Source organism: Oreochromis niloticus, linkage group LG12 (genome assembly GCF_001858045.2).
Source record: "Oreochromis niloticus isolate F11D_XX linkage group LG12, O_niloticus_UMD_NMBU, whole genome shotgun sequence".
In the NCBI taxonomy this organism is placed as follows: domain Eukaryota; kingdom Metazoa; phylum Chordata; class Actinopteri; order Cichliformes; family Cichlidae; genus Oreochromis; species Oreochromis niloticus.
In genome coordinates, this window is record NC_031977.2 from 18,098,716 (window position 1) to 18,110,235 (window position 11,520).

Consider the following 11,520-nt stretch of genomic DNA (forward strand, 5'->3'; position numbering starts at 1 on the left):
AGCATTCCCGTGACAGTGATAAGGTGCAAGGGTTGGACTGACAATGAGTGAAAATTCAGCCAATGATTAAAGAGAAACTTTTAAAGACCTTCAGAAAGCCTGGAGAACTATGGCTCAAGACCTCCTTTAAAAAATGACAAGAAAGTCTGGCTTCTTAGAAGCAAAATATAAAGAAATTGGGGTTGAACAATACACATTAATTACACATTAATTACACACATTAATTACACAATAATAGGGAACAAATTAAAGGATAATCACACGGATTGTCATTTTTAATACATAATATTAAAGTACAATATTCGTTTTCTTGTACAGTACACACACTGCAACATAATGCAAGAAGACACACCACACTCATCAATCATTTGACATTTACTTGAAATTAGTCCTTTAGAGATGTCAAAAACTGCAATGAAAAACCTTTTTAAAATGATGCTTAAAGGGTAAAAAGCACCTTTAGAATGAGAAGCACTGATGAGGCACCACTTTAGAAAGACAGCACAACTTAGCATAGCAGCTAAGTATATGTTAGGCAGACTGTGCCTTCAATAGTGACGGACGTATAAAACAATAAAAACAATCTTAAATGAGCCGTACCTTCAGCTTAAGGCACAAACAGGTGTGTGCAATAGAGAATGTTCATATAGAGCAGGAATAGAGAGAGGAGCCCTAAATACTGGAAGTATGATAGTGATTGCTGGTTGTAGTGCACATAATGATTAACTTTAACTCCAATCACAGACAGCTATACAATACAGTGTTTGGTGGATAAGATGAAACATATGGATTCTCCTCTCTCTGTATTCACTTCAGTGTCACTACCATAGAGCCCTGTGTTAGAGAGATATTGCTTAAAGGTAGCATGACACTATGACAGTCCCATTATAATGGCAAAATTAAACAGTTTCCCAATTTATATTGTTTCCTCCTTGTGATTAGAAACTTTCTAATTCATAATTAATCTTATATTTTGTGATGACTTGTTACAGGCTGATTAAATATGTCAGCATCAGACATCTCACACATTAACGTCTTGGTCCTGTCTGGTTAAGTTAACTTTGATTCCTGGTATAATTTTAACACATTTCTGTGTACTGAGTACTGATAAGAATAGATATAAATACCCAACAATAATTTAAAACCTGAATGCAACATGAATGTTCAAACACAGAGTAAAGAAATGTAATTGTTATGTTAAAACATGTACTGTATAGCTATATTTGGATTTCTCGCCCCAGAATCAAACAAGATTGAGGAAAAGATTCACCAGCAAAGCCAGAAGTGAATATTATGCTCTGTCACAGTGAGCTGTCTTTTAAACATGTGGACTGCAGAGCTACTGAACATAAGCAACTTAATGGTTACATCACTCCCACTGAGGAAAACGCAGGGAAGTCCTGCATTCACACTGTGTAGTCTAGATCGGCATTCATCTTATTGTACATGTCATATATAGCATCAATAGTTGCAGAGAAGTTGATGAGAAATTTTCTGATTTTTTCCAAGCAGTCCTCTTCCTTGACATCCCGACCCTTGGAGAGGGCTCTCAGGAAATCGGACTTATACGGAGCAGCAAAAAGAGCCGCCTATAAGAACGAGCACAGATTTTACTCACAAGCCTACGCGTCTAATGAGCTTATAACACATTTATTGTATAAAAAAATATTTGCAGATACTTTGGATGCACCTTGAACAGTTGTTGCACAAACCAGCCGTGATATCTTTTAAGTGCTATTTCATAGGCTTTGGTGACATTGACTCGGATAAGGTTTGGATTGTTCTCGTCCTTTTCACCGTCCACCAGGCTCTGAAGGAAAACTTGGATGAATTTTAGACCCCTTTTGGACAAGAAGACATGCACAGTGATTAAGGACTTTTCTCAGCTTGACAAAGCAAGTGCAGCACAACAGTCTAAAACAGGGATCTCAAACTCATTTTACATCAACGGCCACATTAAGTGGGTCGGACTCCACTTTCTGTCAATGTAAAGACTTTTAACTACACAGTCAGTCCCTAAGATATCTTAATAAAAGATGAAGAAGTGTCGTTTCAACAGAAAATCTCAGTTTTTATAATGAAAAATGTGTAAAATTACAGAAAAAGTTCTGCTAGCACTCTGCCCAGACAAACGATGAACTATTTTGACGTGGTATGAATGGCTGTTGGGGATTCTTTATCAGCAGGAAAAGATGTCAAATTGATAGTTAAAAGTATTTTTAAAACTACATTTTAAAATATAGTTAAAGGTTTAAAATATATGCCCTCCTTCATGTTTTAGAAAATCGTCCACCGGGCCTACTTAGAGTCTTTGCTGGGCTGATTCTGGCCCCTGGGCCTTATGTTTGACACCCCTGGTCTAAAATGTAGAATTTCTCACACCTTTTTAGCCACATAAGTGCCAAAGTTGCTCCAACTTTGGGCCATTCTCCTCCGTGCATCTCCTTTTCTGCCTCCAAAATCTGCTGGAGAGTCTTGAACCGCCCGGGGTTGCTATCATAAATTGACTTGATTTTCTGTTAAATAAAAAAGTTATTGTATCATTTTCTTATCCATTAGCAATGTAGAAGTCAAGGGTCAGATTTACCTCATTGCCATACTTACTGTGATGTTACCCGATAGGTCAGCCTTGATCGGTGCGAAAATAGTAGAGCCGAGGCAGTCTGAGGAGGAATATTTACACAGGCTGTGACTCGCAATTAAAGAAGTCAAAACTTATTTCCCCCACACATGTGAACAAAAACCACTGAGCTCATATGAGATGATGAACATTCTCTTTGGAGGTAATCAACATCTCCTACTAATTAACACAAAAGCTAAATTTGAATCTGTATTAAACTTGACTTAAACTCTGGTTTGAATGCACAGCATCATCTGTGGGGCCTTATGAACAATCTCACAACCCCTTTAGCAACTTGCTGTTAACAGATGACAAGTTTTTTAATTATAGTTGTCTTTCATGATACAATGGTAACCCTTAATCCCATGTTTGCTATTTTACCTGTCCATATTTGTAGACTGTTGAATAGTAATGTCTTTGAAAGTGGTTTACACATTCGCCCCTGATTTGTTTCTGAAAGCAGACACAAATCCCTTTGGAGTTGCATCAGGCATCTGTTTTTTTTTTAAAACTGAAAACTACCAAATCAAATAAATAGAGCTATGTGCTGTGGCGACCCCTCGTGAATAATGATATAGCTTTAGTAAAATGTTGGAAAAAGCATGTGCAAAGTGCCAGTGTTTTTTTGCACCCCCTGGTTAAAAGTTTTAAGCCTGTGTAATCTCTGACCACACCCTGCATCAGTGCTGCACGGCAGGTATGTTGTAGGGTGACAGGTTAGCATTTACTCTACAACTATGATTATAAATAAATGAAGTGCAGGATTGTTTACTGAACAGTCGTTAAGAAAGTGTTTTTTCTTTGTTTTCCCACCAGTGACAGGTCAAAATGTCTGCGGTGACAAAAATCTGCTAAGCTGTTTAAAATCTGCTGTTGGAGAGCGAGTAACAGACACATCACAGTGTTATCATTTGGTATCTGTTAATTAGGCGATGCTGAGTGAATAGTAATAATGAACAACAAGACATCTCGAGTGTGGACCTCACATGGCCCATGGCTGACCTGCTAACACAACAGACAGCCTTTAGCCCTTGAGCTGTTAGTGGAAACTACCCATGACTAAGCCTTTTCTATTGTGCAATGCAGTGTAATGCATCACCACAACACTAATGGCATCATTTAATGTTTCAGATCCCTTTAATTTCCATACACTCCACGGGGAAAAGGTTTTTGTATTAAATATTGGACTTCTGAAAAATACTAATTATTTATTACTAATAACACACATAAAGTAAAACTTACTAATTGAATTGAATCAGAATGATTTGAGGCAAAGCCATGATGACATTTTACTACTAACTTTTACTACTACAGGTTAAATAGCAAGTCTCTATTTAGATATAAATAAAAATAAAATACACTGGTGTGGTGAAACGAGACTAACAGGAGAGTGAACGTGCCAGTGGAGTGAAGTCTATTAGGGCACTAATTAGGCAAGAGAGTTTCAGACACCTGTGTGAATGTACTATGAGTGTGCGGGATGGTAATGGCCTGTAGGAAAGTTGGCTCAAAAATTTCTGGGTCAGGAAGAATAATGGTGACAAGGAGGAAAGAGCTTAATATCGACATCAGACTTGGTTCATCTCAAGGGTTTCACGTGGCAAATTCAATGGAGGGACTTTGGCATATTAATAGAGAATGAAGCCGCACAAAGATGCCCTGGCGCACCGCGGCACCGGTGAATGGGCAAGGGGAACTCAACACCGTACTAATCAATTTTCACAACTTAAAATCCAGGCCAGTGGAGTAAATTATGCATGCTAAAGGATTGTGGACAGGTTGGTGGAGAGAAACACGATCCAGAAAAGATTATCATTAGGAAGAGCAACATCGTTTTGTTAAACGAGATGGAAGTGTTGTGACAGATTTATCATCACTACAAGTTCAGTGTTTAATAATCAGACAAATTCCAAATAAAGATTCACCACAGTGGAAAAAAATGTCCATTGCATGGGTGGTAATTTTAACGTAAACTGCACATTTTTGTACCTACTGGACCAGTTTAACAGTCGTGGACGTATAAAGCATGATCAGTCAGTGGCATTAATCTGGAAGCCTGAGGTTAATCATAAAAACCACCACAACTATACATTTTCCCTGTTGTCATCTATTTTTTAAAATTCACCACTTCATTTGCAGTCCCATTAACGCAGTCTCCCCTGTGTCACACTGTGGAAACTCCACTTACCAAAGAATGGTGGAAGGTATGACACAGCTTCCAGAAACGGTCTTGTTTCCACCTGTCTGTCAGCTGGCAGCTGTCTGAACTGGTGCTCCATTAGCAGAGCCATCTCTTTAGTCCGGATACACTCCTAACTGTTGAAATGATAGCAACAGGCTGTCAGTCCTCCACTGCAGCTTCACAGTGATAGGAGGAGGAGAACACACACACACAGAGAGAGAGTGAGAGAGAGAGAGAGAGAGAGAGAGAGAAACATCTCTCTCTCTCTCACACACACACACACACACACACATACACAGAGTGAGCGAGAAAGAGAAACATCTTTCTCCCTCTCTCTCTCTCTCTCTCTCTCTCTCTCTCTCACACACACACACACACAGAAATATCTCTCTCACACACAGAGAAGCCTCTCCTTCTCTCTCTCTTACACACACACACACACACACACACACACACACACACACAGAAATATCTCTCTCACACACAGAGAAGCCTCTCCCTCTCTCTCTCTTACACACACACACACACACACACACACACACACACAGAAATATCTCTCTCACACACAGAGAAGCCTCTCCCTCTCTCTCTTACACACACACACACACACACACACACACACACACACACACACACACACACACACTCACATGGAAGTCACCTACACTGAACTCCTGGCTGCAGAGGAGCTCATGTGATCGACCTGTTAGTGATAGATCCGGGCCATCGCCACCTGCCGGGGTAAGAGGCCGGATAAACGGCACACTTCTGCCAGACAGAAGAAACAAGTCCAGAGTAAACAGCACCTGATGTGCTCCATCAGCTGACACTGGTCTTCCTCTGCGTTTAATCACATATGCTCCTTTGCTGCCAACTAACGGAGTCTGGTGGAATATCGCTCTTTGGTTCCACCTAATTTATCTGTTTATCTGTTTTGTATTATTTCGTTAGTTATAGTTATCCCAGCATTCGTGCAAGCATATAATAGCTATGTAATATCTTACTGTAAAAGACAGACAAAATAGTATCACACATGAACTTAACAGTTTTGGATTTTACTTAGTTTATTTCATTTTAGTAATTTTTAGTTTAAACATTTTGTGTTAAATGTAGTTTAGTTTACAGAGTAGGTTTGCTCGTTCTTATTGTTAATTATTAGTTTCATATAAGTTCTAATTAATATTAATATTATTAATATCAGTAGTAGTAATAGTAGTGGTAGTATCAGATAGATGTGTCGAAATTTCGACATATCTAACTGAAAATTTAAAGGAAAGTTACAACATTTCAACACACTGACCCAAGAGATAATCACATAAAATCATGACTTAATGACGACAAAGACAAAGAAAATTCAGTGGCGGAAACAAACTTCCAACTATGCCTTTCGCGTTTTCCGCCACAAACTAAATTTGACCTTCACTTCATCCCGTAGCGTGTGAGTAACTAGGAAGTGTATGTATCGGTAACTAAGGAAAGCTGTAGTATTGAAGTGAGTAAATTTAAGCTTTCTGTGCGTGAAAGCAAAACGTCGATTGTTTTTTTAATTAAAAGCCAAGGGGAGGCAAACCGAGGTACCACCGAGAGGTAAAGTGGCTGCTATCGTTGTAGCTAAACGCTCCTTTTATCCGAGTGCTGATGGGTAGTTAGAGCTGGTAGTCTTTTGTTCTTATTGTTTTCTTTATTCTTTACGGCCATGAAATTATAAATGTTTTATGGGTAGAGCACGTATAACAATGAAGATATTGAGCTGTCTTCGGCATCAATATTTGTTAAGTAACTAATTACTTTAAAAAGCAGTATCAGTGAATATATGATGGGGCTAAGAGACCTTTGACTTGTGATGTCTACATTCGTCCATATTGACTGGCTACATGCCCTAATGAAACTATGTCTGCACTGTTATTTTTAACAAATTTAATATCAAGCTTTCATTTGTGTTAACTGTTCAGGTTCATGGCTCTGCCGACACTTTCGACCCGTGTGCCCAGTCGATCTCGGGTCCTGGCCGACCAGCTGGCCCGGCAGCGGGAGCAGGAGGCCCGGTGGCGGCAGCAGTGGGAGCTGCATGCTCAGTACTTCAGAGAGCAGAGCATCCGCAGCCAGAAACAGACGGTGTGGAGCTCCCGTCAATCCTACCAGCAGAGGTAACTTCCTCCAGCATAGATGCTCTCACTCACACGGTCTCCGAAACGTTACACAAATATTGAAGCAATCCAACTAAATAACTACACATTGCTTTATATTTAGTGATTTTATTTTTGTTGCCTCCTTACATTTTCTTGTCATTAATTTTACATGATTGCCATAACGTACTCCAGCATTATCATCCTGTTTCTCCTTTATTGCCCTCAGAGATGGCTCTGTAAGTAATCACGTCATGTCATATATAAGTTCTGTGTTGTGAAAAAAGTGATAGTACTTGACACTACTCCCTACCTTTTTTATTATTCATTTAGGTAACACACAGAGTCTAATAGAAAGCATGAAGAGAGTATTTTTCCCATGAGGGGACACCATAGGTATGGCCAAGCACATTTTATGATTGGATCTGAATGGAATGCTAACCAGATAGTTACTATAATATTATATTATCTATATTGTCATCATGTATAAATGAAAGACTGGAGCCAGAACATAAGCAAGACAACTAAGGGATGATGACCAGAAAAAAAGGTCTTCTTATTACATCAGATGCAGTAGAATCACCTAAAAGCACATCCTTAAAAAATAGTTTTCAGAAGTGAATCAAAGATTTCGAGTAGCCTATGGCAAAACTAGGCTAACCTTTATGTTGAAGTCTCGATTTTACAACAGCCGGAATGGACTCATCTCAGTCTGGGAGCAGACTCACGGCCAGACCGCAACACTTTAAAGGTGATCAGGAAAATTTAAAATCTAAAACCTACAGGAATCCAATCTTGTGAAGCCAGGATCATCCTGGAAATACCATAAATACTGGAATTACAATAAATAAATGTTTTCATGAATTCCTTTGGATTATTAGAATATGCTGGTATGCTAAGAGAAGTAGTGTTCAGTTGTTTGTTGTACTGTGGGTATACCATAGTGTATCTTCCTTTAAATCTGTGTAACAATACATATATATGTATGTCATATTTGTTTGTCTGTATAAATTAGTTAAAAAAATAGATAAAGAGCTTTATGTTATTATAGTTATTGTGTTGCTCTTTGTCATCATTTGACTAGTATTTATTTATTTTTTTTACCCAAGTATTTTTCTTCTTCTTGTTTTCAGTATGTCAGCATACCATAAAGACAGACTGAAGGAAGAAGAAAAAGCCCACTTGGAGCAGCGCAGGAATCGACTCAGGGCAATGCTGCAAGAGGAGCAAAACCAGCTGGAGGCAGAGCTCCGAGAGATGGTGCCCGACAGGAGCACGTTGGCAAGTCAGTTGGTGCAAAAAAGTGAAGAGCTTCGCACGGCAAGAGAAGAGAGAAGAAAAAAAGTTGGTGGAACATTGCCCCATAAATATTGACCACAGTGTTGTGCCATGTAAGTTTGTAATCCCCTTTTGGTTTTTTTGTCATGCCTAGCTTGCACAGGAGCTGTTGAGGGAGCACTGGAAGAGAAACAACCAAGAGCTGAGAAGGGTAGGCAAGTTTAAACTATTGATGCAAATGTGACAAGTTGCCGAGCCCCATACCTCAGACCTTGATGTGTGACCACTGATGAAGTGTTTGACGGCTTCAGGAATCTAGTGACCACGCCATACGTCTAGAAGGTTCACCAAGTAGAGGAAACAGACACTTTTTGTCAAGACATCCATTTGATCTGGAAACCTATATGGCCTGTGATGCAGATATTCCATGACTTTCTGTTAACCTGATTCCAGTGTTGACTTAAGAAAAAGAAATGTTCTGGTATCCCTTCCACCTAGGGTCAAGGTCATCAGTATCTCTGTCTCAGCTTTGTCACAACTCACTCTTTCAATCTGTCTGCAGCTGGAGTCAGCATTACATAAAGATCACGTTGTCAGCCAATGGCAGGAGCAGATATCTGAGAAGAAACAGGTAGGTGGATCATTCCAGCCACCAGACAAAGTCAATTCTGTTCATTTCAGTGTTTTAATAACTTTGATAGCCAGTATTGAAGAAGTTGCTTCAGTACTTCATAGTATAGCCCTTCTCAGACCAGTATTGACACAAATGACCCACGAGTCATTAAACATGTCATTATCTTTTTATGTGGCCAAGTTTTTATGTAACGCATCTATTTTTAATTGAACAGTGCTCGTGTACTCTGTGAGCACAGTATCACGGCCGCAAACTACTCTGGTCAGCCCCTCAAAGGTGGTGCATAATTAAGAAAGCTTTGACACTTACTGTAAGTGACCCAGCTTGTCAAACATGCAGAAAGAAGTGGCGTACCAGGAGGAGACGAGACGCTTTGAAAACGAGTACGAGAGGACCAGAAGAGAAGCTCTGGAGAGGATCAAACAAGTGGAGGAGAAAAGGAAAGAGGAGGAGCGTAAGAGAGGGGAGGAGCTACGCAAGCAGATGGAAGAACTGAAGCTGAGAGAAGAAGAGGTATTCAGAGCATCAGCAAACTATTTCTTCTGTGCAAAACCACCTTTGCAGACTTTTTTTTGTAAACAAGATTATTTTTTATTTTTCTCTTTCAGGCCACTCGTCTAAAAAAGGAGCAAGAGGCTCTACTGGTGCAGCAGTGGGAGCTGGAGAAGATAGAGGAGGACAGGAGGAAGGCGGAGGAACAGAGGAAGAAGTTTGAGATCGGGTATGTGAAGCTTTTTCTCCAGATGATCAAACACAAAGAGTGGTATGATACTTCATTCTACTGACGTACTTTACATATGGGATTCATGTTGCACTAGGCGTTTCTTGATCCGTCAGTATCGAGCTCAGCTGAGAAGAAGAGCCCAGCAAGTGCAGGAAGAACTGGTAAATGCTTTTTTTTACCTGCAGATTTTACTGTGTAATAATCCAGATAAGTTCCCCAGACCTTTTCTTTGGAATCCTTTTTACAACACCAGGAGGCCGACCGTAAGATCCTGGCAGCCTTGCTTGAAGGAGAGGAGGAGGACAGGAGGCTGGAGACTGCAAGAAGGGAAAGAGCTGTCGCTGACGCCGCCTGGATGAAACGTGTGATTGAAGAGCAGCTGCAACTGGAGCATGAGAGGGAAGCTGAGTTTGAAGTCTTACACAGGTGAGCGCCAAGATTTAGTAAGCCTCAACTCTCCAGAAAGGAGCACGTGCGGCTCTGTGAATACAAATCAGTGTATCCCATCTGTTCATAGGGAAGAAGCTCAGCGTGTCTGGGAGAAACGAGAAGTTCAGTGGGAGAAGGAGAGGAAAGCCAGAGAACGGCTCATGCATGAGGTAAATTTCTCTTGGAGTAAAACTTTAAGTAAAGCTTAAAGGCGTGAGTTCAAATAAAAGCTGTCCTGTTTTGGGTTTTTCTTGTCTTTTTTGATAAGGTGCTTGCGGGGAGACAGCAGCAGATAGAGCTCAAAATGCAGAAGAACCGTGAGGCTCAGGAGGAATCTCTAAAGAGACGAGAAAAGCTTATCAAGGAGCTTGAGTGGGAGAGGGAATTCAGACGTCGGGAAAAGGAGCAAGAAGAGGGCCGAAGGACAGCACGGAGGCAAGAGATAAATGCTCAGGTTGGATACATTTTATTTTGGTTTTTTAGGTTTTTTTCCCCAACTACGCATTAAATAAGAAATCATACGTGAAGTTGTTTGTGTTCATGTTACGTAGGTGGAGCAGCAACAAGAAGAGCAGTGGGAGGAGCGGTGTAGGAAAGAACAGGAGGAAGAGGAAGAACGGGAAGCCCTTCGAATCCAAGAAGAGGAGCTGAGGCTTGAGATGCAGAGGATCGCCAAGAAAGGGTACCAGGACAAGGTAAAAGAAGAGTGAAGCAGCCGTATTCATGATTCCAAGTTTAAAATTGCTCTTTAATATTAAAATATGCTTGAAATCGTCTCTTTCAGATTCACAGCAGGCCACGATCAGCCTGGACATGAGAGACCTGCCAGACTGAAGTGAAGCCGAACATGAGCTGTTGTATTTTTTCTGTTAGGAATTAGCCTTAAAGCATATTTCATGCTTTTTAAACAACCCTATGAAGACATAAAGGCCATTTGTCACTGTAATTATGTTGTTGGTCAACACTGAGCATGAAGCATTATGTGTTGTCAAATGACTTCAATGTGACAGATGCACGAAGAAACTCTCCGTCCAAATTCAGGATAAAACCATCCAATTTTAAAGTTAAAATAAAAGCTCTCACCCATTGCAGTCTTTGAACTCATCCTGTTGACGCAGGCTTGCAGTAGAATTTTGTACATCTTTCACTTCTGTTGTACATTAGTGTTTTTTAACAGCCAAAAGAAAACTTTGTCCTTTGAAAGGATAAAACGTTCAGGTAGGCCACATGCGTCTCCTGTCATGCCATATTGATTAAATTAAATTTTCATTTGTTGGACTCTAATCAATTTGTCTCTGCTCTTAGAGCTCTTGAATGTCTATAAAGTTTCTATTCTGTGTGTATTAAAGCTGTTGCAATCAAATCATTTGAGCATTTTGTATTTACAAACCACAACCGGTTATAGTTATAAATTAAGTTTATTTAGAAAATAATTATTTCCCCAAAATGCGCCTTCTGCTGCATCACGCATCCCTGCACTCCATGCAACCACAGAGAGGGACGTTACTTAGAACAGATTTCAGAAGG

At 40.1% G+C, this 11,520-nt stretch overlaps 2 protein-coding genes across 5 annotated transcripts; one reads left to right on the forward strand and one right to left on the reverse strand.

Moving 5' to 3' along the window:
• Positions 1-246: 246 nt before the first annotated feature.
• On the reverse strand, positions 247-5,610 carry gltpa (glycolipid transfer protein a). Of its 2 annotated transcripts, none has more exons than XM_003451654.4 (6): positions 5,468-5,610; positions 4,809-4,936; positions 2,605-2,663; positions 2,383-2,516; positions 1,691-1,841; positions 247-1,589 (listed from the first exon to the last, which is right to left on the reverse strand). In XM_003451654.4, the coding sequence occupies exons 2-6, from the start codon at positions 4,909-4,911 to the stop codon at positions 1,407-1,409; spliced, it is 630 nt and encodes a 209-aa protein (XP_003451702.1). In that variant the 5' UTR covers positions 4,912-4,936; positions 5,468-5,610; the 3' UTR covers positions 247-1,406. The 2 variants fall into 2 exon arrangements, with proteins under 2 accessions (XP_003451702.1, XP_005473380.1); XM_005473323.3 differs by having other exon boundaries at positions 5,453-5,531.
• Positions 5,409-11,356, forward strand: tchp (trichoplein, keratin filament binding). 3 transcript variants are annotated; one of them, XM_005473321.2, is made up of 13 exons: positions 5,409-5,543; positions 6,755-6,949; positions 8,062-8,272; positions 8,361-8,417; positions 8,769-8,837; positions 9,180-9,353; positions 9,449-9,561; positions 9,659-9,725; positions 9,818-9,990; positions 10,082-10,163; positions 10,262-10,447; positions 10,545-10,688; positions 10,778-11,356. In XM_005473321.2, the coding sequence occupies exons 2-13, from the start codon at positions 6,759-6,761 to the stop codon at positions 10,808-10,810; spliced, it is 1,500 nt and encodes a 499-aa protein (XP_005473378.1). In that variant the 5' UTR covers positions 5,409-5,543; positions 6,755-6,758; the 3' UTR covers positions 10,811-11,356. The 3 variants fall into 3 exon arrangements, with proteins under 3 accessions (XP_005473378.1, XP_005473379.1, XP_013130804.1); XM_005473322.3 differs by lacking the exon at positions 5,409-5,543 and adding an exon at positions 6,243-6,294; XM_013275350.1 differs by lacking the exon at positions 5,409-5,543 and adding an exon at positions 6,247-6,389.
• The last annotated feature ends 164 nt before the right edge of the window (positions 11,357-11,520 follow it).

Coding starts and splice junctions, on each gene's coding strand:
- gltpa (XM_003451654.4), bottom strand. CDS start 4,911: ATGGCTCTGCTAATGGAGCACCAGTTCAGACAGCTGCCAGCTGACAGA. Junction 2,517..2,604: donor ACCTATCGGGTAACATCACA/GTAAGTATGGCA, acceptor TTTATTTAACAG/AAAATCAAGTCAATTTATGA. Junction 1,590..1,690: donor TTGTGCAACAACTGTTCAAG/GTGCATCCAAAG, acceptor TCGTTCTTATAG/GCGGCTCTTTTTGCTGCTCC.
- tchp (XM_005473321.2), top strand. CDS start 6,759: ATGGCTCTGCCGACACTTTCGACCCGTGTGCCCAGTCGATCTCGGGTC. Junction 8,273..8,360: donor GAGAAGAGAGAAGAAAAAAA/GTTGGTGGAACA, acceptor TGTCATGCCTAG/CTTGCACAGGAGCTGTTGAG. Junction 9,562..9,658: donor AGGAAGAAGTTTGAGATCGG/GTATGTGAAGCT, acceptor ATGTTGCACTAG/GCGTTTCTTGATCCGTCAGT.